Here is a 27,849-nt window from a genome sequence, read left to right as displayed (position 1 = left end):
AATTTATTTAGTCATTACTCAAAGCATCCGTACCTTTTTAGTAATCCCGAAGAAGGAGATCAGGAATCATTCCGATTCATCCGGCAGCTCCGTTAGATACATTCCTCCAGGTTAAGACCGGCTTCGAGCCGAACCTCCGTAATCAGCGCGCACTGTTTACAAAATGGCACTGCGAGCAAAAGAAGAAGCGAAAGAAATAAATCGATGGGGGACCGCGATAAGGTTCAGACAAAGCTGGAACCAGGAAGATCAGGGGCCGGATACCAACAATCGCAATTGCCGGATACTTTGCCCGCGCGCCAGTAAAAAGACCAGGTTTCCACAGCGAGACAAAGGAACGCCGGTTCACACGTGCACATCTAAAAACCTTGAATCCTGAGAACGGGAGCCTTGGTTTTCGATGGTCCAGTGCTCGTCAGCATTCACGCCGGCAGTCACGCAACACGGCACCGGATAATGCTCAACGGATCGCGACTCATTCCGCGATGATGGCGTGACTGGATCGCCTGTGCAATTCGGACTTAATCGATCACCGGCGCTCCGTCCGCTACCCAATCTTCTCTATCCTCTATTTTCCTCATTTTTTCGCGATCGGTACTGTTACACGGGAACGTCCGCGAACGTGATTCGACGAGTTGCCCGATTTGCTTTCGGTGTCGTTGATCGACAAACGGATCACGGTGAAACGAATTTGCTCTTTGCGACAGAGGCTACGAGCCTCGTGACGGATATTTGAAATCGCGTGTCGAAAATCGTTGGTATTCGCCGCAGAACGGATCCGATTGCGCTAGATGTGACACCGGGCGATCTACCGGGTGTTTGTAGAAATTATAACGTGCGAGGCTTTTTTGGAGAATATTAATGAAGCGCATGATATTGTCTCCAAGAGTTTAGAGGACTCTCGGACACAGATCGTTTTGATATTAAAATTGACAATTATATGGAGATCGTATGAAAATACCATTGAACGCAAATGAAGATTAATAATGCAGATTCGCCGGGAAGTTAATTCATCGAGATCAGTGGTATCGAATTCGCTAGGAATAAGCGTGTAGACGTTAAGAGAGCCGTTGTATTAATCTACAATCTAGGAACATTATTCAAAAGTCCATTGTATTCAACTGTATCTATAATATTCAGAGAGTGATCGTGTTTACTTACGGCTTGTTTACGATACTCGAAAGTTCATTGCGCAGCTCTAGGATCAAAGTAACTTAATCTTCGCGTATCTGAAACCTATTTAATCTGCGACCGATCGCGCGGTAATCTCGATCGATCTAACGCACGGATTAGCTGGTCCATATCGAGCGTTGCGTCGGTTAAAAAATCGATTGGGAGCGCTCGTAATTTTCAATCGGACAACATCGCGATTGATACAGACGCATTGCACCAGACTTATTCGAGGAACGAGCGGAATGCCGTTTTCCGCGAGAAACCTTTACCCTGCTACTTTCATTGTTGCGCAAACCGCTTGTCTAGCTATTCAAACACCATCGTCCATTAAACGGTGGCCTCCCGGTGGAGTCGTGTCGCCTATTTATCGACCAGCCGCGAAATCGTTTTAATAAATCGCCGTTCTCGCGCGTGGGCCAGCGATTCCGTTGCCGATGCAAGAATGTTCGATGCCGGAATAATCAGCCGGGCGGCAGGGTCGTTTCGGCGTGTGGCGAAACATGGCGTCGTCGCATCGTTGTTTCGAATTTCGTTGGGCAATCGAAAAACGCGGAAGTTCCCGTCACGCTGCAACGAGCACGTCTCTCGTGGTAAACATTGCTCAGAAGAAATTTGTGGTGTAATTGGAACGACGTCTCATTAGAAGGAACCTTGTGGTTTGCACACTTTTCTTATGGCGGTGCGATGAATCAACTGTTTCGAATTTGTTAGCACTTTAGCCACCTGTTGATAGGCTTCTTAATAGCTGTATTATATCAAAGTATAATTTTTTCTGAATAGCAACCCTAAGAAAAATGTTGAATTCTGTTGCAAGAAAACATGATTATGAAATCCTCGGGTACTAATTATTGATCTTTGAAAGTCTAAACGTTAAGTAATCATACTTTAGATCTCGCGATTGTTCGTCAATGATAAAATGTTTCAATACGGAGTCCTTCGAAGTGATTTGGGTTTCAGTCAACTCGCTGGGAGCTGTTGAAATATGTCCTATAGGAGTATAGGCATTGTTTTAGAAAGTGACAGCGATTCCGTTGGTCGATGCGAACAAAAATGGGTTAAAGACAGGGGGATCCAGAACATTGCACAAGTCGATTGCACCGGCGTAACTCGTGCGAGCATGTATTTATTGTGTCGACAACGACCGGCGGAATTGCGGCGACGAGGTATAATTGCGCCTCCATTGAAGAAATCGTGACATAACCGGAAGATCGATTCAGGCCACGAATTATAAAGGAACAGCCGACGCGTCCTTGCGACGGCACGTACGTGTTTTACACGGGCTATTGTTGTACAGATCGGATTCCCCGTTGTTTCCTCTTCTCGCTCAGCGAATTCGTGGAACATTTGCTTGATAATAACGTGTCAATATGAAACAAAAGATAATATGAAAAATACCGCGAAGTACAATAATATACATAACATTGACGCATATGCTGTTGCGTTTAATTAAGAGTGACTAAATATCTCTTCTACTGTAATTATTTCTGCACCTTACATTCTGTAGACGTTACATTCGAATTATAGATATTTACTGTTGAATAATTATTAATTAAATGTTATAGATATTATCGTCAAAGACATATATTTTCCTACTTAACGTTCAGGGATACTGTGAACTGTAACTTATGAGTTCGAACCATTAGAACCTCTAAACATCCATGAAATTGCTTAAGAAAAGACTACAAGAAAAGTTAAGCGGAAAATTGCCAGGCATTAAAGAACGACTAATTATTTAATTAACCCTAAAAGAGCAATATGTGGTTTGCAAGCGAAGGAAGATTTCACTAGCAGATTACCGAAGATGGGGAATTGAAGTTTTCCTGGAAAACCGGAGAGCTACACGGGTTTCCGGCCGCGTGATTCCCGAATAGACATAACAGGTGATTACGCGAGAAAGAGGAATGCTAGAAACAACTGAGAAATTACATCCCTAGCCGTTCCCCCGTTGGACGTACGAAATTACATTCCACGGAATAACGGGACACTTCGTTTTACATTGCGCCAGGGTAAATTGTCGGGAAGTCGAGGGACGAGCCTAGTAAACCGAATAATAGAGACGTGGAACCGGCGAGGACTGCTTTGTCTGCTAACCTTTTTAATCGAGACGTTCACCAGTCAAAGTGATCAACTCCGTTCCGCGAACGCTTCCAAATATCCCAGCTAAAAACCATCTTTCCAATCCATTATTCAATTTAAAGCTCAATCAGTACTTCCAGCAGAAACATACGACTCCTATTTTCTAATAATTCGTACAATCTAATTTCCCTGTAAGTTCTTCCACGTTTCATTTCGCAAAGGAAATCGCTCTGTGAAACGAATGGCTCGATTAATAGATAAACATCTCCACGGTACGTCTAGAAACTCGATCACATCGATCGTAAAAATGATATTCTAATGGAGGTATCGTTTATAGAAACACATTAAAATTGATTTCATCAACGTCCAAGGTTAATAATGCGTGCCAGGAGTCCACGAAATCGAAGGAAACGATATTAACGGGAGATCGTATGATTAGCGGTTTGACAAATCAGCGTGCAAGATCGCCGATTTGCACGATCATCCGTCGACCCTGTGAATTAGCGCTCCCCGTCGTGATCGACGTGCGCAGAAATTTCTATCCGCGCCGTGGAAACTCGACGGCCGGTTCAGTGCGTAAGGGTGTTGAAAAATCGGAATGAAAGTTGTCGGCGTTTTACCTATCCCCGCGGTTCGCGAAACTGAAATGTTATTTAGGAACTAGTTTCGCCGGTGAACGGTGACTTTTCTTACGAATCTGTTGCGGATAAGGCGCGCTCAATTAACGCTTTCGACTCGCAGGACATTGAACTCGGCACGGGTGCACTTTTTTCTCTAGAAATCCGTGCGTCCGCTTACCGGTCGTGCCGGGCGGGGGACGAAAAGTGCTGGATACACGCCCGGCAAATTAATTCGCGATGCAAATCTCCTTCTAGCCGCGGATTCGATTAATTTATGGCTCGTTTTGTATCGAGTGGAACTGTCTCGGCTTACGTAAACCGGAGATCGGTGATCCGGGAGAATTGAAAGTGTTGCTCCTCTAATTACTTTCTTGGATCTGCGCGTTAAGCTGTCGGCGTTCTTCTATTTGCGAATGAGATAATGGAAAATTTTCTAATTGCCACAATTAAGGTGTCCGTACTCCTTTAGCGGGTATATCGAAAGTACCTTTATTATATTTCTGCAATTATCTACGCTTTCTAATCATTTAAAATAATAGGAAATACAAAGCACGTCGCTCGACGAGCTCCGTGAATTTTTCCGAAATTTTCTGCTCGAATTCTTACACTCCATGTTCCTCTCTTTTTTTCAAGAAGTGGCCATTTTTTCTCCGTCGTCTCGAGCGCGACATTCCCCGATTTATGTCAAGATCGTATCTTAGTTGACTTTTAAAAGGGACCTCCGCGTTCGATTATCGACCTACGCGTTGACGTATGGCGGCGGTACGTGTGGCCGCCCACGCTTACATATTTCGCGCTTTATCGTATACGCAAGGTTGTTAACATTGCGCGGAACATTGCGCCGACTGCGACACAAGTACATAAATCATCCGGGAAATTGTCCGTTCAAACTCGCTTGTATCGGGTTTCTGTACATTCTCCCCGTATCCTTCGATCGCGCGAGTTAATCCGCTCGCGCCTCCCTAAGGGACTTTAATTGCCACAGGTCTAATTTGCTTCCTGCCGGACGGTTCTCTTCAATGCTTGATCTATTAACCACGTATTCACTCGAGTCTTCTATGAAGAATATTATTGCGGCGGTTAAAATGAAGATGATCCTCGGTTATTGCTCACGAACCATCCGGTATTCGCGTAACTGCTCGCCGGCCGGCGTCGAGGAACGCGAGCCGCGCGGTGATACGAATATTCAAATGACGGAATAAAAGAATTAAAAGCAAAAGTAAGATATTCTCGGGCCAATTAACGCACTTTCATCGCGATGCCGGGTTTCTCCACAAATTACCGCGGGATCGTTTCACCGCGTGTCGCGCGGACGGGCGAGGATCCCCGGACGTTCGCTAAAAATCGTTGGTCCCGGCAACAATCGGCTCCCGGCCGCGAAGGGGGGACGGGGAACACTCTTTCCAGCCACCTCGCGATTCCCATTCAGTCGCGTTTTCCTTTCTATGTCAAAGAAATCGCGCGGAGGCAGGACGACGTTCCCGCGCTCGAGGCGAACGCGAGCTTCGCGTTGGTGGCGAAACGCAACCACGTGAAAGCAGACTCGAGCGACCTAGACGGGCCATTCGCCGTTTTTCGACCGCTTGACCGACGATTAACCTGATGACCCGGGACACACGGATTGATTCATGATTTGCGAGTAAAGTGAGAACTCTAGGAAATATGGAATAAATTTTGCGAGGAAGGGAACGAAAGAAAATCCTCGTGTGGAGGAGGTTCTGGCAATTTGGAGTACTTAATTAGAGATCGTAGAGAGATCGAGGGATAGGCAAGACTAGAGGATGCAGTGAATGATAGAAAGATAGGAGGGTTGAAAAAGGGGTTGAAATAAAAAAGAGACGAGGGGAGATAGAGTGACAGTAGGAGTAGGGAGTAGATGTAGATGTAGAATTAGAGGAACGAAAGATATTAACTGTAAGAATTATTGTTAGAAAGAGACATTGCTGTTAGAATTATTATTAGTAGTATTAGAAGTTTGAATGTTGCAATAGATAAAGTACAATAAGTGGTACGAATCGTGAAGGAAAAGTGTGAATGATTAAGGCTGGATAAACCAAATTATATATATAAGAAGCTCAGGATAAAGAATTGTGTGCAATTGGGGCGACGAAACGAAATTGTATGCAATGAAGAAGCATTTAAGAGTTCAAGCTCGAATTTAGCTCGCTTTGCTGAAGATTTTGGATACTTTAAAAACTCTTTTTCACAAAGTATTAGAGAAATTGTTGAATAGACGCGCACCGTTGCAATTATAAAAGCTGGATCGCCTTAAAAATGTACTCTCTGGATCGTTTATTTGCTTCCCGAGACGGTTCTTTCTAATCGCTCGGGGCAAGCGCAATTAGATCGCCGATACACGCTTGTAAGAGTCGCGTGGACTATCCTGCATACAGCTGCGCACGTCTGTTGATCAATTCCACCGGAAACACGGTTGATTTCGCGGCGTCTAGGGGCGTTTTCAATGCCACGGATTCTAGGGAAAGCCGGCAGTGCCGTGATACATTAGAGATTGAAATCTATTAAATCTTGTATCTACAAAGTGTCCTTATTTAAAAAAGATTGAATCCCTGACGAGCAGAAAATCGTTTTAATCGTGAACTACGATTAAAAGTTCTTTCGAAATGCTCCCAGAACAATCTCCAAGCTCCCATAAGCGCACGTATTAAACTCGTAACGCAACTTCATTTAGCAACGGGCAGGAAAGTAGGTGGAAAACGAAAGGAAATCGCGCGTTTCGTGGGAAGCCTTGAAATCTTATCGATGATCGATCAATTTTCAGCCACGAGTAAAATCGGCTTCGACGTGGAATGCCTTGATCGGTCGGTCGATCGAACGAAACAACGAAACGCGGTGTCGTCAACGTTCATCGCGTGTAGCGTGCGTACGCCGGGAAGAATGCAGCGGGAGGCATAGGTGTACGTCAAGGTTAAGAAGATCTTGCAACGCGCGAGCATTCAGCGTCCGATTATCGCATTGTGATCGGGGAAAAACGTGGGACGCGGAGTTTCTCGGGTTTACTACGCGGGGACGCGACTTTCTTCTTCATTCTCCTTTCTGGTCCATTGTCAACGACACTATCTGCTTTGGTAGTCTCATTTTCCCATCACGAAATAGACGCCATCGGTAGAATTTTTTTCTTTTTCCTTGATGACTAAGAGAATTTGCAATCGATCCACTATTTCGATCTGATTATGAGCAAATCTGATTGTTGGCTTCGCGTTACTCTGTAGTTTAACTTTCATTGTGTAGACACAGCGACTTTAACGATTTAAGAAACAAAATGTTGAGGTAAAATACGATGTCTCTTGACAAGAGTAGATAGAATTTTGAAGAACCAATCTTTCCATTCAAGACACTCGCGCGTCTCGCTCGTTGCTGACGCGTCGTTGCTTAATTAGCGACTGTTATCGCAACGAAATCGCTAATGTTCTTCGAAACCGCACTTTCGATTACACAGACCTTATAGAGAACGAAATATTAAGTGAAATAAATGCAGTAACGATCCGCGAAGACTTTCTATAGGATCTATTAGTTACTCAAAGTGTCGGAGACTCGGATAGGCAACAGTTTCCAAGAGACATCGACAGCGGTGCCATTTTCTTAGAAAGTCCCTCGTCGATTTTCTGGCGGACAGCTTCGTGCCCGGTAGAAAGTGCAACATAAGCCGCAGGTCGGCCGCGAAATCATCGGGCACGCGCTTTAGTCGCGCGAGCGCAGAAAGAAACGTGTGTTACCACGGTCCGTTTCAGATCCATGTTCTAATGGCGCCGCTTGGTTCCCGAGTGCGAGCACGATCCATTTTCCATCTACGAGACTGCGGATACGATTAGGTATTTTCATTGTCAAGCGGCCATCGATAGATCACGACGCTTTATCATTAAATTGTACCAATCAATTCGCTTCTAAAGCAATTTCATCGTCTCTCCAGAAAATGACGTACCAGTCCTTGAAACATTCGCCATTACTTTGGACAACTTTTTATGCCTTCAAGATATCGTGACATTTCGTTGTTAGACATATCAATTAATTCAGTTATTCCAAAATAATTCGTCCATTCCCAAAAGATCGTGTCTTTCGATCCCTGAAACATTCGTGGTTACTTGAAATAACTTCGTACCATTCTCGAGGCAAGAAAGGAAAACCCTAAAATACCAATGAATTGATTTCTGCATGCAATATACTTCCCTCGCAGTCGGGTTCGTGGACAGCGTCCTCGACCACGGTAACGTTGATGCGACGATCACCGGCCGACGACGGCTAATAATTATCGTCGTTCTCCTAACGGGTCCCGGTCTCGCTTGGTGACCAGCGTGTCGCGTTTCTATCGCAACCCTGCACGAGGATCAAGGCCGACACTCGAGAGTCGCGCGATAACTTACCTACTGGACGCGACAAAACACGTGGACACAGCTACTGGAGCGGGTTACGGAAAAATCGTTGAAAGTCCGAGATGATCCCCGTTGCTTAGCTCCTCTGCGGTGTGGATCGGTGTTCCTGGTACTCGATACTTCGACCCTGTTCCTCTTCTTCGTCTCGTATAATCTGAAACACCGTTGCAAACGTGTGGTATTAGATAAGCGTCGCTAATGATGATGTATAGTGATGATATAATTAACGTAGTTCGTAAGTGAAACTTAATCGATGCGAGAACCTGCAGACCTAAAGGAACGTGAACAGAGAAAAACGAGACAAACAGATATCTCTCGTTTCTCGTTCCAAGCATTCCCGTACATTCTCTTGTATATTTATAAAGTTAGTTCCTCGTTCTATTATTACGTGCACCGACGAATGGAATGCTGTTTATGCAACTGATTTTTACGTTCCACGAAAACTGGAGTAAACCGGGGACTCGTTGAATTCATTAAAATATTATAGAATCATGGTAGGTGATAAAACGAGGTCTCTGGAAAACTACGGCACGCTCGAGACCGCAAGGATAGCACGCGTTCACGGTGGATTTAAGCAACACTGTTGCCCCCGTTAAGGTGGATCGGTAATCTTCGGAACAAGGAGTCGCGAATAATTAGCGCGTTGCTCAACGACCGCCGGTTAAGGGTCGAAGAGACGAGGACGAACAGGCGAAGCTTATTAGGTAACCGGATTCCTGGCGTCTTCTTAATGAGACGCAACTAGGCCATGGAACAGATTCATCGAGACGAGTCGATTTAATTAACGAGTCGCTGAAACGTGGATTAAAAAGGAGAGACAAAAAAGAACCCCGTTCGAAACGATCCATCAATATTCAAACTAATCGCCGGCAATTTCTGCTTCTTGCCTGTTCTTTTGCGGTTTCTCGTCGGTTCGGAGTCACGGGGCTGCAAAATGCCGGCCGACAGCGTTTTCTTTCACAATGCGGGACCACACCTCGCAGGACAATTTTCTCAGGCTCGATGTCGCACGGCTCGCTTTCAATTGTCTTTTTCTCAAACGTACACTCTCGCTCGTGTCCCCGGTGAAGTGTGTTAATTGTTCGGGGAGTAAATAAAGAGTTGTCGGCTCGGGAAAACACTATCAGATTAAACAGTGCGTTAGTCGTGTTGACACTGGAGCAGTGTCCCCGCGGCAGTTCCCTGACACTCATTTTAAATTACCTCTGCCTGAGAATCTTTGTCGACTGTGACATGTTCATCTACTTTTACCTATCTTCACTACAATATGTCGTTTAATCTGTGCATCTAGGCTAAAATCTTCGCGTCGAATCTATGCGTGTATCCCGCCTGTTCTTCAGCCTACATCCTCTATTCTTAAAGACACGTAAGCGTTCAACATGAGAACAGTCATCTGCCGCCACTTATCTAGACTAAAATGCGCTGTCTAATCTATGCATCTACCTAGGCTAAGGTCTATCGGTTGAATCCGCGCGTAAGTCTATACCGAGACTCGCCAGTTTAGAGAGCTCTATTCCTCAATCCAGATCCTCCACTCTAAAGGACGCGAAAGCGACGTTTAAGAACAATCGAACAATGTTAGGAGCACAATCTGTTCGGGACCTAAGTACGCGTGGGAATAGGGGAGGCAAGCCATAGAGAAACGCGTGTAAGAAAGGAAAAACAGAAACTAGTTTCCATACGGGCGAGTGTCTGTAGAAGGATTCTCATAGTGCAGGAGAACGGTTCTGCTGTCCGGGATCCGATGCACCGGCTGTCGCGGAGGATCTGAAATTACATTTAATTTCGAGGGCGGCGTGCTAGGTGCATCCTCGATCGTAAGAAAGTCCGGAACTTGAGCCGACACGGCTGAGTAAACGCGCTCTCCAGGCCTCCTTCTAAGCTGGGCTTCGTTTCTTCAGGAAGCGGTGTTCACGACTGAAAATTCGTAACGCGAGCACGGTTTCCCTTCTTTCCGCAATTTCCGTTTCTGCTCTGAACGCGCAACCTCCAAAGGAACTTGGACGATTTCTAGGGGCTTGACGCTTAACGCTTTATCCACGAAACTGAATACTATCGACAGGATTAAACTGGATCTAGCAGACGTGTCCAAATGTTTCATTTGATATTTTAATAAATTCAATTTCATAGCTGCTACACAAGAATGAAAAGCAATCGATTCGACTGCTCGGTAGTTCTAATGTTAATAGCCTCTTCAATGGCTTAGGGTCTTACATTGAGAAGCTGATAATTTGCAAATGATCGGCCGACTCAGGATTGCAGCCGCTCTTGCCGTTGAAAGTTTGATCAAGAAATTCCTGGCCATTGATTATTAATTTTCAATAAGCTGGCCAGTAACTGCCGGCGGATAATTCGTTGAGTAGGCAGAAAGGGTTTCGTGATGGACGGCTGGGACCGTTCCAGCTGTCGATATCGAAAAGACGGGACGGTTATCGGTAGGCAACGCGATTACGACGAATAAATTCCGTCCGAGTTGTGAAAACCGCGGCTTCCTGAAATTGACCGGGCACGTTTCGCGACTAATTTCCTGTAATTTATTCGCTGACGGTTCTCTCAGCTGCTTTCAAAGAGGCCCGGCGCGGTGGTTCAATCGGGAATCACGTTCGTGTATCCCCTCCCGCGGCCATTACGACGGGAACGATTCGCAATCGTTACTTTCCCACTTTCTAACGATCATAATATTACCATAAGGCGAACTACTCGCGGCTCATCTGCGCTCGAAATCACCGTTCACTTTGTTCGCCGGTCCGACTCGCTTTTGATTCCCCTTTCGATGATTTTCAACTGAACGAAGCATTCATCGCGAGAGTTCAACGGTTTTTCATCGACGCGCGTGCGTTTGAAATCTTGTTTTCAACAATTAACGACGAGAACGTTGGATAATTGATATGGTCACTTAATATTAATATACCAACGTGTTTCATGATGTCTCTAATAAAATTCACGTAATACGCTTCACATTGGAACTTAGCCACCGTGTTACGCGCGGTTCACCTGTATAAAAGGAAAGGGTTCGCTAACACCGTGAATCATTCGGATAAATTGTACTATTGCAGCAATATGCAGCCAAGCATGCCGAGCAGAGCCACTTGGTGGAGCAAATGAACACGAAGTACTATTACTACACGAGGACGCAGGGTCTCTTCAGGATATGCTATCCCAAAGAAAGGCCGCCCACTGGTAAGCAGAAAAATCCATTATTTCGTTCAATGAATAATCGAATAATCTTACGGTTTCATAAATATTAATAATCAGGTTTGTAAAAATAATTTCGAGGGAACACGGCTAATGAGGTCTCTCTTCGACGAATAATTCAACGGTAATCTCATACGTATCACTGGCCAATTTCCATAAAGTCAATTTCGAGAGAACCCGACTAACAGGATCTCTACTCGATAAACAATCAGTCAATAATTACACAGGACATTAACGGCCAACTCTGCGAGGCTAATTTCGTGAAAACCCGACTGACGAGATCTCCAGTCGAACGCGGATAATATCGCGGATGCTGCACCGAGACTTTCTACGTTACGATACCGTAATGTCGCGGGTTATCCATCGACCACGTAATAGGTTAAGAGTTGAAAATCGCCGACTCGGCTGCACGCAGAGAAAGGAAATGCCCCGCGAAATTGCTCGCGTGTGTGCGATGGTCCAGGGAGACGCGTCTTCCGTATCTCTAGGAATTCGCTCGCCTCGGCGTTCCCCGTCACAGACTCGAGTTTTTGTCCAGCGGAACACCTAACAGTTTGCGGTCCCACTATCATTCATTGAAATTATCTTTTACGGTTGAAACCGTTGCGCAATACCGCTGAATCTTTAGAGTTTTTCCGTGACACCGATACCTCTGCGGAATATTTCAGAAATGACTCTCCGAAGTTTCACGTTTGCCGAAAGGAACAAGAAATGCTTCAGCAGTGTGGTTCCTGTAATCAATTTCCATGACACGAAGTAATAAGTGTACCACGCAGTTAACTGCTCTTCTCGACTGACACGCACGATTTCCTAGGATAACTGAAAATCAGGGTCTTTTACCTAGCTTCCACGCGTTAGCTTCACGCGTGGTTCACCCGATAAATCTACATTCCGGAAATTAATTTCATTATTTATCGGACCCAGACTTGGATCCTCTTCTCGCAGAACCTGTGGATTCGCGACGTTCAGCGGGCCGGCGTGATTCGCGGAATGAGAGATAAAAGGCAACTAGGACCTATTAACGATGAACAGGTTCTCCCGCTATCGGTTCGCGAATCGCGGTGAATTCCGCGTCCCGCGGTAATCGTAGGCGAACTCGATCTTTTTGTCAGCGGAATAGTCCGGGCATGATATTAAAGTCGCATTTGCCCGTGGTACCCGGCCACCGTTAGACCGTGAACACTTTGAATTACTTAATTCGCGACAGGATCGAGAGGAACCCCCATAAACGTTTTTACGAGGCGAAACTCGTCGCCGTCGTCGGCGTTAGCTCGCTAACTGGACCGTTGCGATTGTAATTGCGTTTTATCACCGACATCGCGGAGCTTCGCGGTTCCTCCGCGTTGAAAAACGTTCGCCGACGGCGAGATGACCGAAGAAAAACAGCGAACGGACGCGGAATGTTCAGTTGATAAGAGATCCCGACGCGAGATTCTGATTCGAAACGAATCAATCGTGTTTTTCGTTCGTCTCGAAGTGAGCGGTACACTTGAAACGCGAGTTTTTGAATGTTTAGCTATTTATCTTTGCTACGAAAAAACAAGTGACAGAGGATGCCGAAGGTTCTTCCGGTAGTCAACGCGTTCGGATAGAGATGCGATCGCGGATCTGTCGCGGAAAGGTTTCTGGTTAATTTCACCTGTATAACGACCGTGAGCTCGCTACACCTTTTCTTCCGTTGAACTTTCTACGATAATGACGCGTGGAAACGCCTCGGCAAACTCGCACCACCTGCCTCTCGGTGCAACGCGAATGATTCGAGGAACAACCAGAAGAAATTCGCGACCGAACGATAGCAATTTCAATCCTGAATCAGCGGCTCGTGTTAGGTAACACATTCCAATTATATAATTAACGTAAGGTTACAAGTCAATGAAAACTCTATTAACGGCAGTCGGCTGGATGATTTGATAAAACGTACAGTGAAACGCGTGAACTTCGGCAATCTTGCCGAGAGAGCGTTGACCAGTATCTTCGAGAAAGTGAAAACATCGAAGTAATTTGAAGGAGGTAATGAAGCGATGTACGTATAATTCATTTCATAATCGAGAACGTAAGGTCAGAGATGGCTCGGATATATACAACGAATAGAAAAGTTCCCTAGAATATTTAAATAGTACCTTCACAACCGCGTTTCTACTGTTTTTTCACTGTTCGTGTTCTAAGCTTCTCGTACTACCGTTACGTCTAACGAGGGAATCGCGGATGTTGCACGTGCGAATGTATGAATGCAGCCAGCATTAACATAGTTAACGTTCGACGTGTATCTGGGCTCGATAGAAGAATCCTCGACAAAGGGAACACGTTCTCTCATCGTTTCATTATCGGAACGTTGTCTCTGAAAATTCGCGCGAACGACGCGCTCCAAGCGAGACAGAGTAACTCAGAAGGGAAAACTACGAGAACAATGGTGGTTGTCATCGAGAAAGAGCAAGGACGTTAAAGTGAAACCGAGTTTCACCGAATTTTCAGCCACGCTCGCTTCGGTTTTCATTGGACTGAGCACACGGGAGACCAGGCACAATAGTTGTACAAATGGAAAGTGCGTTTGCATAATAAAAGAAACCGTGCTCGTGAAAGGGAGCCAAGTGCATCACCTTCGCGATAAAGAGCCGAACGTTTCCCAGTCTCGGCCGCGCGCACAATGAGAGTGATCCGAATACCGAGATCATTCCTCGCGCGTCTAACGCGCGGATGATCCTCGCCGTGCGCGGAACGCGGCCGCGATCATTTCAGCGGTCCGCTGAAAGTATAGTCCCCATAAACGGGACGAGTGGCACGTTTATAAAGCGTGTTCGGCTGTAAAGTAAACGAACGATTGGAATCTCGCGTTCGTCGAACGATCGACTCTAAAATAAGAATCCTCCCGTTAAATCGCGCCAAGATGTTCGCGCGACGAGGGCCCCAGACACAACAATAAGGCGGCGATAACATTATGCAAACCGCGTAACGCGTATGATCGAATCAACGGGCCGCACCTGCGCGTGCAATCAACCTGAGCTATTCCTAGGTGTATATTCATGGCTGCCGTAAACAAAGTGGCAGGATTTGAATTATGCAGACGACGAAGACCCGTGCGCATTTATGGTTCATTGTGTCATGGATGTTGTGTCTTCATTTTGAGATTGTCGGTTCGAACTGTAGCCGGTCGCCTTGCGGATATAGGAGCGTATTGAAATGATCGGAATCGATTAGAATTTCGAAGCATTCTCAATTTCATCCCCTTCAGTAACCAATGCACGTGTCTTTCTGTTGGTGTCTAAGTTTGTAGCTAATAGTAGAACACGTTCTGGACTATGCACATCATTCCGAGCCTATCGGTATCTTCGATCAGTGCAACAAAGTTGCGATTCAGCTACGAGCAGGAAGTACAGGCACAGGATTGAACCGACTACCGTTCTATCAACGCGCGTGTACATTCACCTGCGTTCCTAGCCGAGTGCCGAACGCTGAACGGAGCCATTATTCGGAAAGGTTCGTATTTTCTCACGAGGAGAGCACGTTTTCTAAACTTCCCCGCTCGGTAACGGCGGTTCCAGTTTGTCCGGAAGTCTCGAGTTTCACGAGGAACCTGTATCCTTTGGGGGAAGAGCCGTCCTATTGCCTCGCGTCGAGGGTACAACCTTTTATTACGAAGCTAGATAGCATTCAGCGCGACGTTGTTACCATTCGAAGCAAGTGGATTCAATGGGCTCCTAGTATTTACCGAGAAAAACTGAATATGTACGTTTTCTTTTGCTCTGACCGTAGCAGTGACAGATTTTGCCAAGGAAAAGTAAATACTCTATTTTCTTTGTCTCTAATTATAAAGTTAGCACGATGACCGTGTAGTAATAAACTGAGATATTTACTAATAAGTACGATTTTCTTAAATGCCTGAAGACTTTCTACAGTTAGAGTACTGTAAGCCGAATCGAGGATTAATGCAGTGCGTTGTACGTGTTCCTCGATTAAGTGAAAATCCCCGGCATTATCCTCTAGAAAAGCTCTCAGCTGTCGGCAATTTTCTAGCCGCCTCAGACAATACAGCCTCGTACCTAATTTGCGTAAACGGTGGCGAGATCGAAGATTGCAAAAAAATGATGAATGAACCGCCGCTGAATAGAAAGGCGCCGAGAGATTCTTGAGAATCGGAACACAACGGTGGACATTGTTCCCGTCGTTCGGCCGGAAAACAATCGAAATTATCGATACGACGCGTGTATCGTCTTGTACCGTTCTTCGACCGCGAAGCTCCTTATCGGCGTTCGACGTTCCGTTTGCTTCCGGCGTTCCGCTTCCGCCTCGTGTTTGATTTATTTAGCGTACGTGAGCGGCCGTTGGTCCCGATAGAACGAAAAGAAGGTTCCCTTGTCGCCGAGCACCCGTATTCAGCCACTGATTCGGCCAATCGAATGAACTGCCACTTTTTGTACCGTTACACGCGAATCTCTATTAAAATGTAGCCGAACTTCGAAATCCAAAATACATTACTCAACTATAATAATAAATCAAATCGTAAAACATAATACATCCACTTTACAAGCAACTGCTAAGCTACCTTCAAAATTTAGGAATTTAGTTACCGAAAGCCAATTAATATATTCCTCGAAGTCTGTATTGCATTGGAAAGCAGGCTAATAATTCTCCTTTAAACGGTAACACCTTAAAAAATCTGTTCGTTGCGTTATTAGAAAGGATTTACAATTACTGTTGCTATTTCGAAACCGATAAAGGACTCCTTAGCTATCAATCTTCGATTCGCAAAGGAATAACTGAGCTACCGACAGGCAGCGCGTTAAAAAGCAAAAGAAAAGGAACATGACCGAGCATTATTTGATCAATGCGCTCTAACGCAACCGAGTTTGAATCGAACGCGGATTCGAGGTCGGCGCTTCGCTCCGCAGCGAAATATTCATTACATGGTCCTACGAAATGGAGGTCAGGTGTATGCGAGCGAGCGAGCGAGCGGGCGAAGAAGCGCGAGCGCGCGCGCGCGCGTTGCCGTCGCCATCGCCGGTGCACGCGTGAAAAATTTGAAGAAACCAGCCAACGACCGGTTTCGAGGAATTTTTATATTCCGTCGCTTTTACCCGTTCCTTTATTTTCTCTTTGTCCCTCTTATCCGCTTGTAATTACGAAGTCGCGTCGGGCCGAGGAAGGAGTCAGATCCTACGAGTCCACGGTTCCTCTTCCTGAATGGCATTCCCCGGTTCTTAACTGGTGTACAGTTAGCCGGCGAGTCAACGATCTTGGCATGGCGCCTCGTTTAGGCGAAACTAGATTCGAAGAAGGTCGGGGAAACGGGTGCCACCGGCTGAATGTCAAATATTTCAAACGGTACGCGGCTTTGCGCGACGCATCCCCCGCCATCGGCGTGGGGCCGGGCCATTTGGCGAGGCCTAGTGACAGCGTGCCGTTGTTCTGATTGCTAAGCCACTCGTTTAACTACTTCAAACGTCCATGCGAACCGTCTAATTTCTGAAACAAAGACTTCTTCTTATTTTCTCCGGAAGATATTTAATACTGGAACAATCGAGCTGCCTTTTCCTAATTTTCTCGTAGAAACTCTCAAAGCGCATCTATCGAGATTCCAACAGATTTATCGTTCAGTTTGCGTGCTGTGAAACTAATTTCTGAAATATTTCCTCGGAGAATCATCTGTCGTCTTTCCAGCAACTATGACAGAAGAAATCAGATCATCCGGTGATTCCAGTGTTAATCCTTTTGTATACAGAACCAGTTTGACCTCGTACACGTTACTGGAATCTGTGAACAACGATACTCTGAAGTCCAATATACCTCGATAATCGGTGCCTCGGACACTTTAAAAGCGTCTTCTCTCTATTCCGAAGGAGTTCACGGACTTTCTCTTAAAACAACGCGACACGACGGATCCCCGCAGAGTGTTCCATATTTTTTCCGCTGCCCCGTAAAGCATCACGAGCCCGTGAACAAACCAGCGAACAATGATCGGGACACTCTCGTATTCACTCACCATGCCGGACCATTAAATGGAACAGCGGCGTGCGATTGATGGGAGTCTTGTTGTGATTCGCCGTTGAAGGGAAAAGAAGAGTAGCAAAGCGAGAAGGCCAGCGGCGACGGTGGTGGCTGCTGCGGTCGCTATTCGTCGCGCAATTAATCCGATTGCAGTTTTCTCTGTCGGGATTCCGAGAAAGACAGGAAACCGTGAAAGCATCGCGACATTAGGCGGCTCGCACGCGCGACTTTTTCTTTTCACCTGGCTGCGAAATGTCTTTCGAAAGTAGTATTTCGTGGATTAGGAATGGCCAATGAGTACCGTTGCCCATGAAAGACAACGACCGGCCGGCTCTGAGTTATGTACACACACGCTTTGCTACCGCCGCGCCGGTAGATACCGCGTTGCATTCTGGGTCACGTGCTTTTCGATACGCGCGCCTGCACCGGGCTGCGTTAACACGCCGCCGCCCGGATACCACGGAAATCCGACAAAATCGGAGGGATCCGTTTAATGAAACGGAAACTGGAAAGTCGAGAGTTATTGCATACAGCGATCGTTGGATCGCTGATTCGAGCAGATTCATAATTTATACAGATCTGGGAGAGGAAATGCAGGTAGAAAGTCTCGAAGAATTTCACTTTTCGTGGCAAAGTCTCTGAACAGTAAGCCAAGCACGAAGATCTCGTTGAGGCTGCGATAAAGAATGGTAAAAGAGAAATGATCGTTTCATGCAGAACTTAGCTACCTTTGGTGCAGCCTGACTTGCCACGCGCGGAGAATTAGTTATTCGAATGCTCAACTTGTGTACGTTGCTCGGAGATCCGTGTAAGTTGCGAAAAATCAACGCCAATTCAAGGAGTTCCGAGCCACCTAGCTGCTAATTAGTCAGTCATGGATATTCGCCATCGGCATGGTTTAATTTCAGCGAATTGAACCGCGCGCGTGTCTAATAGGTTGCGAAACGAACGACAGATCGAATTTCTCCTGCTCGCGGGCTACCGACGCGAAATCCTTTGTAAAATCCATCGAAGGAATTTTGTTTAATTCACAATTCAATTGTGAATAGCGAGTGAAAGTGGTTGTGGCAGTAACAATGGCCATAAGACCGCAAAAATATTCGAACGATTTTTACACTCTATTCAAGCGGCTTTTACGGCTGCCCCGCCGTTTCCGGTGATGCCCTCGCCGTGTCAATGGTATCCCGAACGTTTTTACTGCTACGATTTTATTGTCTCCCGATTCAGTGCCGACCAATCGTTTCACTTTTCACCATAAACCTCGTTCGGCGATTTGATTAGCCGAATGAAAAATGCGAGAAAATACGCAACGAAATAATATAGAATACAATGGTCAATACAATTATTGTTCACTGTTGCAGTTCAGACGTATCTGAGCCCAGTGGAGACGCACTGCATGAACGTAAACTACTTCATCCCCGACGAGGAGAATCTGACGAGAGGTTTCTCCGATGATGCCATGACTCGACTTCGTAAGTGATACGAATTGAAACATGCTCAATCCTTCTATCCTCGCAGTTGAAATATTAACTCGTCGCTCTTGGTAATTTTCAGACATGGGCAGATCAGTGATAGCACTGTTTATAGTAGGATTCGTCGCGATCTTCACTGCCTTCTGGACAGGGGTAGTGGGCTGCTGGAAGAGGTCGCCTGGAAACATCACGGCGACCGCGATTTTGATGCTGCTCGCATGTCAGTAACACTCGATAACGTAATACTCTCTACGAACCTAGTGTAATTAAAGTAATCAAGTGAAATACTTCACAGCAATTAACTCTTGAAATACATTCCTTCGAACGCATTTGAAAGTGGTGATCTCTGAATGATCTAGGTCTACTAAGTGCTAGCGCGATGGGACTCTGGCACGGGGTTGAATACTACGAGAAAGAGAAAATCGTCGGCGAAGAATACTACCAGCAATGGAGCAACGTGAGTGACTATTATATTAAATCAATAATCAAAGTAACTGCTCGATGGACATAAGTGTTTGATACCTAGCGATACATACCGGTTAGAAACGCGCTGACTATTGACATTTATCCAGTATTTTCAATGTTCGAGGACTTCCGGTATCTATTAATAAGTCGATTAAGATGCGATAAGCACTTGCGACGGACTTGTGTAACTTAGAAAGTTGCACGTAATTCTAAATACCAGACGAAAAGTTCGTTACCTGTCGAATTAACATGTGCTTAGGGTAACGATCTTGGTACCGGGACTCGAACATTGACTTAAAAATCATTGAACACCGTTCACTCGCTGGGAGGCAAGATGAACTAATCGCGAGAATGATCGTCCCTCCATAAAATCCATTCGAACGGCTTCTTCTCGTCGCAGTGAACATAAAACGGCGGATCATCCTGCTTTTCAGCGAAACTAGACATTCTTCTGCAACACCGTTCCACGTAAAATGTCCATAGAGAAAGTATCAAACCGATGTCTACTTGTTTCATTTCCATTAATGCATTCCTTCCTAGACTGAGCATGTTTATGCAAATCCGTATTTTCATCGATGAATGCGGAGCACGATAGTTCCACTGACTCAGGAATGACGTTGAATCATATTAAACTCTAACTAGAACTAACGCGTGAAGATTCGCAGTCGATTAATCCTCTAGGTCCGTCGGAGATCGATTACAAGAAGTTCGCCACGAGACAAGAAGTTCACGCGTCTATAGTGTAACGACATCCCGAGGGGACACAGGCACAGGATTTTGATTTTCCTTAGAGACAGTCTAATTCGTCGAAGGATCCATCAGCCATCCGGATGAGCCAGGAAAGGAGGAGGACGAGAGAGCCCACGGCCGGCGAATCGGAAATGTTTATATAAAGAAATTTGCCCGCAGGTGTTAAGGGACAACGCGGTGCAGTGGTACGGCTGGTCGTTTTATCTCGCCTGGCTGGGGGTGGCGACGTGTTTAGGCACGATGACGCTATTCCTGATCGCGGCGTCCTGCCTGCGGCGGGAGCATGCCCGCGAACAGGCACAGAACGTTCAGTACATCATGCCAGGTGACACGATAACCATGAAACGACCGGACTAACTTCCCCCGTGTCTTGTCTTTTTTGTTTTTCTCGGAACCGCGCGCCGCGACCGGTGCACATCCCAGGTCCTGAAGGACAACTCACTAATCTCGTACGACTGGTCGTACGTGGTCGCTTGGGTCGGCGTCGGTTGGTCGTTGGTCAGCGCGATCTTGTTTAGCGCCGCGGCGATTTGCTTGAGGGGCGAGAGAATGCGCGAGGAGGCGATGAACATGCAGTACCTCATGCCTGGTACATATTTAACACCGATTTGCTTTCGCCATGAACGCGGACCGCGCGCGCAGACTTGTGATCCACCGTGAAATCCAATTGATCGACTCGGCGAATCGGATTTAGTTGGTAAAAGTTCGTATTCGAAGAAATTTTCTGGGTCAAGTTGTCCTTGGAAATGGGGGTTGAAAGGTGGTGTACAATAGAAAAGGAACTTGTACACTTAGCACTGTTGCAAGGACTTTGTATGAAGAAGCAGTACTATGTAATATTATTAACAGTACGTCGAGAAAATTAGTAAGAAAGATGATAACGATAAAACAGAAGTCTGCGCGCACACCGAGTTCCACTAACTATGATTCATGATTACTGGGTTGACCCCGAAAATGACATTCCACTAACTCGAATCAGTTCAGGTAATAGAAATCCATGTGAGACGGTTGATATGGAAGCAATATTACAGAAACTCCGATACACGAAATTAATTAATCATTACGTAAAGTAGAAATCGCCGGTCTAGAATGCAGGAAAATTACACCATGCGTTCGGAGTGCGCCGGAAAATGATGCCTTCGAAAAGTATTCGATTAATTGCTTCTCGCTTGCGCGCTAAATCCTTCGAAGTATCGCTGTTCCTTGAATTGCTTCTGTAACGATGTATTCAGAGTTCCATTGCAGTTCGTACGGTTGCTCCCTTATTACGTAGACTACCAATAAGCCCCGTTTGTTGAATACCGAAATTAAACGAGAATGAGATTACATTAGATTTCTGGGTCGAGTAATACATAGACTTAACAAAAGGAAAGCCAAACTAATCTGAGTACCATTTAAGAGAGGAATGAAAGAAAACGAGACGAAACGTTGCTCGCTTCTTTAACATCTTAACTAGAGGACTTTGAGGACGTAATCAACTGTACATAAAGTACTGGCCGACTGTGACGCCCAGGTGGAATGTTGCTTGCTCGTTGAACAGATCGAGAATGAAGGGACACGCGAATCGGGACTGACATCTCTCGACGTGAGAAAAAAAAGAATGCTCGATTATTCGCCCTCGCAAAACTCTTACTCGGCTCTCACGCTCTGTTTCCAGCGGCGGATTAGAACGATTCTGTCACGCTATGCTCCTGCGGGAAACTTTCTAGAGACAGTACGGTATGCTTCGATGATCGATAATCTTCCTTTACGAGTCTTCTAAACGGTACTTTATCTTACGTTCTTGAGATCGTTTCGAGGTCCCCTTATCCTCGCGAAGTTGCCAGGCTTGTGATTAATTTCATCGAAGAACACGTCGAAGAGAAGTTGTTCCGCTAATTTGGGTCTTCGTTAGCGGGGGTCTAGAATCGCCGTACATCCTGTTCGGTTCGATGATTTTTGCAACACCGGTACTGATAACCGGAAATCGTCGAGTAATGGATCCGCGAATAGTTTTCAAGAAAATTCGTCGAAAGCGACACACTTGCCTAATTTTGCCTCAGTATTCAGCGCAGGCTACAGTTCGCGGCATAGGCTTGATTACCCCTTTGCAGCAATGCCTAAATAGATGCCACGGGGCATTAAACTAATTTCATTCTTCCGTTGTCCTACGCGAAGGCGAATAATCGAGTACGCTTTAACTCGCACGAGAAAATAACAAAGTATCATCGATAGTCTCGAATGCCTGCAAGACGAGATTTTTTCAATAGAATCCATGGACCTCAAATCGGACTTATACGAACGTTTTATGAGACTGAGAAAGAGTATGGTTCAATACGAGTGGAGACAGTAATTGAATTGCTTGATAAATGAGATTAGAGCGCATCATAGTGGTTCTTAGCCTTATCTTCTGTAACAAGAAGCATATAGGGTGTCAACTTGCGAGGACTTCAAATTCGGAACATCGAATCGAATAGAAAGGTTTAAAAGTAAAGCTATCGGAAAAATCGCCGTATCGTAAATACTCTAGTTCTTCTTAAAAATATAAGATTATGTAAAACACCCTGTATATACCTCTGTCAATACCCAAGACTGCTTCCATCCATCGCGCACTTTAGATAAAGTATCTAGGGCCTATGGGTTTAGATAAACAGTTTCTGAAACACAGCGAAGCATTCTATGATTAATAATAATAATTCGTTGGCACGGCAGAGGCATAATTACCCGCAGGCTAAGAACCACCGGCGGAACGAAGCGACCGTACTAACGTGTTCACATAAATTTCCAGTATACCCACAGAAGCAACAATACGCGTACGCTGGATACCCGGCTCCTGCGGCGTATCCAGGACCGTATTATCATGGATCGCAATACGGACCATACAACTACTGAAGTGGATCATCATCATCATCATCATCATGCGCTGACAGAGGAAAGAGTCTCGAGGAGCCCGTGAACGTGCTCGAAACGAACAAAATGGTATCCGGCAAACGACGTTTCCCAGGGAAACGATAAAACGATAAATATATAAATATATATATATATATAATAAATACGATGGAAACGAACGAGGCACAATAACTTAACAGCCAAGACTCTGGAGCCCGATTCAAACCGATTCCCGCGCGAACGAAGAAAATGGGAATATAACTAAGACGACCTTAGGTCCCGCCCTAGACATAATTTATCATCATTTATCTTAGATCTAGTTACTTTACGGACATTCTGGTGCGCACACTGGCGGGACCCATGATCGTCGACGCGCCTTTCTCGCTCGGCGGGAATCCCGTTTGGCACGTGATCGTTTCGAAACGGCATTCAGTTCGACTCACGAAAGAGACAGTTGCTCAAAAAGGCCGCGTTATTACCTAGAACTGAGATAATCTTATACAGGGGATTGCCTGTAGTTCATAGTGCGAAGCATGCCAATGATTCGTGGCGTTAGTTATCGTTCTTGATGTAAACAACAACAACCGCTCGCTCGCCGTTTTAATATACTACAATATTACCGTATCCGATGATTATCTTCGTTTCTATTGAATGATCCGCTGCGTTAAACCCAGCACCGTTATTACCGCAATACTTTTTACTGGAATCCGTTGCTCCTTTAATAAATCGTTTGATAATTGCTAATATCCGCAGTTACGACAGTCACGTGGTTTTGTTTACCTCGAGCCTATCATTGAGAGGCACTGCACCATGAATTATAGTCCGCTCTGTATATATATATATTTTTCCAATTTAATAATTGTATTGTATTATTCTCCGTATGTGCTGACCGTGCTAGGACAATAATAAGATAGTTAATGGTATTACTGATAATGATAATAATAACTATAATGATAACAGTGTTTCGAACGTGGAGCAGTTAATTGATCGTTTGATTGGCTACGTGATCTTTCTCAATTGAACAGGAAATGTTCAATGACAATGCAATTAAATAACCATTAATATCCAAGCCGTTGATTTTCTAATGCGATTCGTTTTAAGGTATCACGTTTTTCGTTTGGCAACACTGCTCAAATAAAACGTCCTATTCTCTGTTTTACAAGTTTATATGCGCGCGTAGAGCGTTCGTTGATTCGACGATGTATGGCAATTAATATTAAAGTGAAATCAATGGTTGACAGTTGAATGCTGGGTACGATTAGAATGAGAAGATCAAGAAGAAAGTGTGTTTTGTATCGCGGTGAAACTTTCGTTTATCGATCCGAGTCGGATCGAGTAGAAATCATCGTTAGAAAAATTCGGCAACATGGTGCAAGAGAAATATCCGTCAGTCAGTTCGGATGGCAGAAAGCGTATAATGGGTGCATCGTTTCATTCGCAAATATTTCGTATCATATAAACGATTCGCGTCATCGACTCGCTAGATTTTCTAACGTGTAGATTCTCTCTGTCTTTCTCCCCCTCGTTTCTTTTTTTATAATAACGACAATTTGTAAGACATCTTATTGCGGTTTTTTTTACGTAAGGTATTAACCTGTTAAACGGGTAAGCTCTATGAGCATGAACGAACATGTACGTACAATAAATGCGTCAATAAAGATAACATACTCGAGCGAACAAGTGTCCAAGTTTAGGCCAACGAGAAAACAAGAAAATTGATAAATTTAACGCAACACGAACGACGAGTTAACTCGTCTTCCCCGGTTAACAGGTTAAGGAAAAAAAGAGATGATTCAGTTACTTTATATACACATATCACTTTGAGCAAATAAATTAAATCGGACTTGAACCTCTATTCTCCGTCTTACGTTCCGTTCATCGATGTAACGTTCGAATTGTCGGACCGTTATCGTAAGTTAGGCGAATTAAGAGTACCCTAAATGTAAGTATAATTCTTTGTTTACACGAACTTCATTTTTTATCGAAGAAAACATTAAGGCGATTGTGTAAAGTTCAATGTTTTCGAAAAAAAAAGCCTAACCCTTTATGTACTATAAACGATGCGACGTATCGTTGAAAACTTGTTTAATATATTCGATACGTTACAGACAAGCGATTCTCTTTCACTCACCCATCCATCCCACTGTAGCTCTTTTGTTTTTTCTCTCGTTGAAAACTGGGCACATAAAACTGAACCGGTTTGATCCTTACACTGTAGTTTCAATGAATAACTATCCACTGAAATTCCCTTCGCATACATGAGTTACTTTTGAATTCATAAAACGGGTACTGGTAATGCGTAGATGCTTGCTCGCGTTAGACTACGGATGTTTATGTAAATACAGATTTTTACAGACTACAGAAACTCAAATCCAACTGAAATTCGTACACTTTAGTGAGAGTTTCGTAGAATTCTAAACGAAATGTAGGTCTTTAGAACTTTATTTACCTTTTTTATTGAAGTCTGAACTGCTATACGCTGTGCATGCATGAAATCCGCGATGTACGCATCGTTTGTGACCGTTACGCGTCTGAAAGCATTTTAAATATGGAGAAAAATTGGCCAATAAACGAATTGTTTGCGGTTTCAACCAATAGAAATAGGAAGGGTTACATCGATCACGTGGATGTGTATTCAAAATGGCGACGTTGATTTAAGTAGTACAATGGATGCTTCGTGGTATTCAGTCGACCACGAATCTGCGAGAACGCTTGACCATGTACAACATGTTTTTAAAAATTTTTCTGCTTTTCATTGGACCGTTTGTAGTTAATTCGAACACTGTTACACGAACGTTATTCCGGAATGAGAAGGTACGTGAAAAACGCATACATATGTTCGAGATATTCGCTTCTTTCTTCTTACTCTACTTTCACTCTCCCTTTATGTATTCATCTTGTCATCTTCCGCAACACATGTGCCTCATTGACAATCGTTCGCATACATCAGTTACAGTCATGAAATAATTCCAGTACTACCACAGACCAATTACATTATCAAGAAGTCAGATACATAAGTTGGCGGATCTGTCAAATGTCACGCATATGAATGAGGTTTTAGATAACATATGCGTTGTGAGAATTGTCGGCACTCCTGAACACTTAGGAGTAAAGAATGTGAGTTTACAGAACTGTATAATTGTTGATTTTAAATTATGTATTTATACATCAAGTGTTCTTTAATGTTAAACTGATAACAGAATTTCGAGATTTACCGAATCATTATGATTGTAATTTACATAAGTTATGCATAAACATGATATAAAATTGTAAACACACTGATAAGAAGATGATATCATTTGCCTTATAGTACATTAAAAACTCAATGCAAGATCTTGGTTGGAAGATAGAGTCTGATACATTTGAAGATCATACACCAACATTTGGTACATTGCAATTTGAAAATATTATTGCTAAATTAAATCCTAATGCACGAAGGTACTTAGCATTAGCTTGCCATTATGACTCAAAATACACAAGGGAAAGAAACTTTGTTGGCGCTACAGATAGTGCTGTGCCATGTGCTCAGTTGATCAATCTAGCCAATGTTATGAAGGATCATTTAAATTCTGTGAAAAATGTAAGTAATTCATCTCTAAAAGTTTGATCCAATTAAATACAATAAAACTATATTGATTTCAGAATGATGTTAGCTTAATGTTCATATTCTTTGACGGTGAAGAAGCATTTAAAGAATGGGGGCCAAAGGATTCGATTTACGGTGCAAGACATTTAGCAAAAATTTGGAATAGCAATTATACTGCTTATGAAAATGGAGAAAATATTTCTGAACTAGACAAGTTGGTAAGTATGTTTGAGTTTTAATTTAATCTACATGATCTTTAATTGTTTCTTGTTTTCACAGGATTTGTTAGTTCTTTTGGATTTAATAGGTGCACCAGACCCAACATTTTATAATTATTTCACTAATACAGAGAAATGGTATTCCTTATTAATGACAATTGAAAATAAGTTAGCTGGCTTCAAAAGGTTTGAATCATACACTTATGGAAAGCCTGCTCAAAAATATTTCCAACCTTATTCAATGGAGGCCGAAATTGATGATGACCATATTCCATTTTTACAAAGAGGTGAGCCCATAAATTTGGCATACATACAAACTGTTTATAAGGTTCAAATTTAATACAAAATTTGTATTTCAGACACTCCTATATTGCACATGATACCATATCCATTCCCATCGTTTTGGCATAAACCAGGTGATAATCGCGATAACATAGATTTAAGTACTACAGAGAATATTAATAAAATTCTACGAATTTTTGTGGCATCCTATTTACACATTCCTGTTGGATAAATTTATTAACATTTGTTATTACTTAAGATTTTTACATAGAGTACTTACATAGAAAGTTTTTATTAATTATAAACAAATGTATTTATACATATACTTATACATACTTTATGAAGAAAAAAAATATATATGTGTTTAGATCCGATTTGATATGTTTCTTCAAATAAAATTATTTCTCCAAATAAAACAATTTCGTCTACGTATATATAAATAATGTTTTAAATATTCTTTTAAACGAACATGTATTAGTAACACAGGAAACTATGCAACGCAGGAAAGCGTTTTAACGCGTGACTTCCTGAAGCCTGACAGGAATGAAAATTTCAATAACCAGATGCAATCAAACATTTGGTAAAGATACAACTTTAAAATGCAACTAATACTTGTCTCAAAACTTGAATTTGAATTTAAATTTGCATTTAAACACAACGCGATTCCACATATTTCATATATCATTTATACTGCTAACAAGCATAGAACTGATTCCTATATCATCATGAACCTATTACTTCAAATTCTACATAATTCTTAACTGCATTATCTCT

At 43.8% G+C, this 27,849-nt stretch overlaps 2 protein-coding genes and 1 long non-coding RNA gene across 15 annotated transcripts in view; 2 read left to right on the top strand and 1 right to left on the bottom strand.

The window, feature by feature from the left end:
* The window catches only part of LOC116430470 (uncharacterized), a 30,951-nt gene extending 5,850 nt beyond the window's left edge, over window positions 1-25,101 (top strand). Inside the window, exons 2-7 of the mRNA XM_031984680.2 lie at window positions 11,314-11,437; window positions 18,796-18,906; window positions 18,989-19,126; window positions 19,266-19,363; window positions 20,545-20,710; window positions 22,889-25,101. Of these exons, the coding sequence (XP_031840540.1) occupies window positions 11,314-11,437; window positions 18,796-18,906; window positions 18,989-19,126; window positions 19,266-19,363; window positions 20,545-20,710; window positions 22,889-22,992 (741 nt within the window). The 3' untranslated portion in view covers window positions 22,993-25,101. The remainder of the gene's footprint in view (window positions 1-11,313; window positions 11,438-18,795; window positions 18,907-18,988; window positions 19,127-19,265; window positions 19,364-20,544; window positions 20,711-22,888) is intronic.
* The window catches only part of LOC116430473 (uncharacterized), a 36,736-nt gene that overhangs the window by 6,145 nt on the left and 2,742 nt on the right, over window positions 1-27,849 (bottom strand). For 2 of the 13 annotated variants that reach the window (XR_012998986.1, XR_012998980.1), the window contains exons 3-6: window positions 25,439-25,520; window positions 8,022-8,411; window positions 7,758-7,950; window positions 34-7,683 (exon numbers count right to left, since the gene is read on the bottom strand). This is a non-coding gene — a long non-coding RNA (uncharacterized LOC116430473). Of the gene's footprint in view, window positions 1-33; window positions 7,684-7,757; window positions 7,951-8,021; window positions 8,412-25,120; window positions 25,380-25,438; window positions 25,521-25,603; window positions 25,692-27,849 lie in introns of those variants that run through there. The other 11 variants (XR_012998991.1, XR_012998992.1, XR_012998990.1 and 8 more) reach the window with 10 other exon arrangements.
* Window positions 25,657-27,449, top strand: LOC143174144 (glutaminyl-peptide cyclotransferase). Its single transcript, XM_031984677.2, has 6 exons — window positions 25,657-25,803; window positions 25,963-26,106; window positions 26,300-26,569; window positions 26,632-26,793; window positions 26,855-27,080; window positions 27,153-27,449. The coding sequence occupies exons 1-6, from the start codon at window positions 25,660-25,662 to the stop codon at window positions 27,305-27,307; spliced, it is 1,101 nt and encodes a 366-aa protein (XP_031840537.2). The 5' UTR covers window positions 25,657-25,659; the 3' UTR covers window positions 27,308-27,449.

The sequence above is a fragment of the Nomia melanderi genome, chromosome 7, assembly GCF_051020985.1.
Source record: "Nomia melanderi isolate GNS246 chromosome 7, iyNomMela1, whole genome shotgun sequence".
Taxonomy (NCBI): Eukaryota; Metazoa; Arthropoda; class Insecta; order Hymenoptera; family Halictidae; genus Nomia; species Nomia melanderi.
The sequence above is the reverse complement of the archived record's forward strand: the minus strand, read 5'-3'. Positions and strand labels throughout refer to the sequence as shown.

What these genes read in the sequence shown, in the direction of transcription:
- LOC143174144 (XM_031984677.2), top strand. Translation starts at nt 25,660, where the DNA reads ATGCTTCGTGGTATTCAGTCGACCACGAATCTGCGAGAACGCTTGACC. An exon ending in ATTTAAATTCTGTGAAAAAT is followed by an intron (nt 26,570 to 26,631) that starts GTAAGTAATTCA and finishes TATTGATTTCAG; the next exon opens with AATGATGTTAGCTTAATGTT. An exon ending in TATTCCATTTTTACAAAGAG is followed by an intron (nt 27,081 to 27,152) that starts GTGAGCCCATAA and finishes TTTGTATTTCAG; the next exon opens with ACACTCCTATATTGCACATG.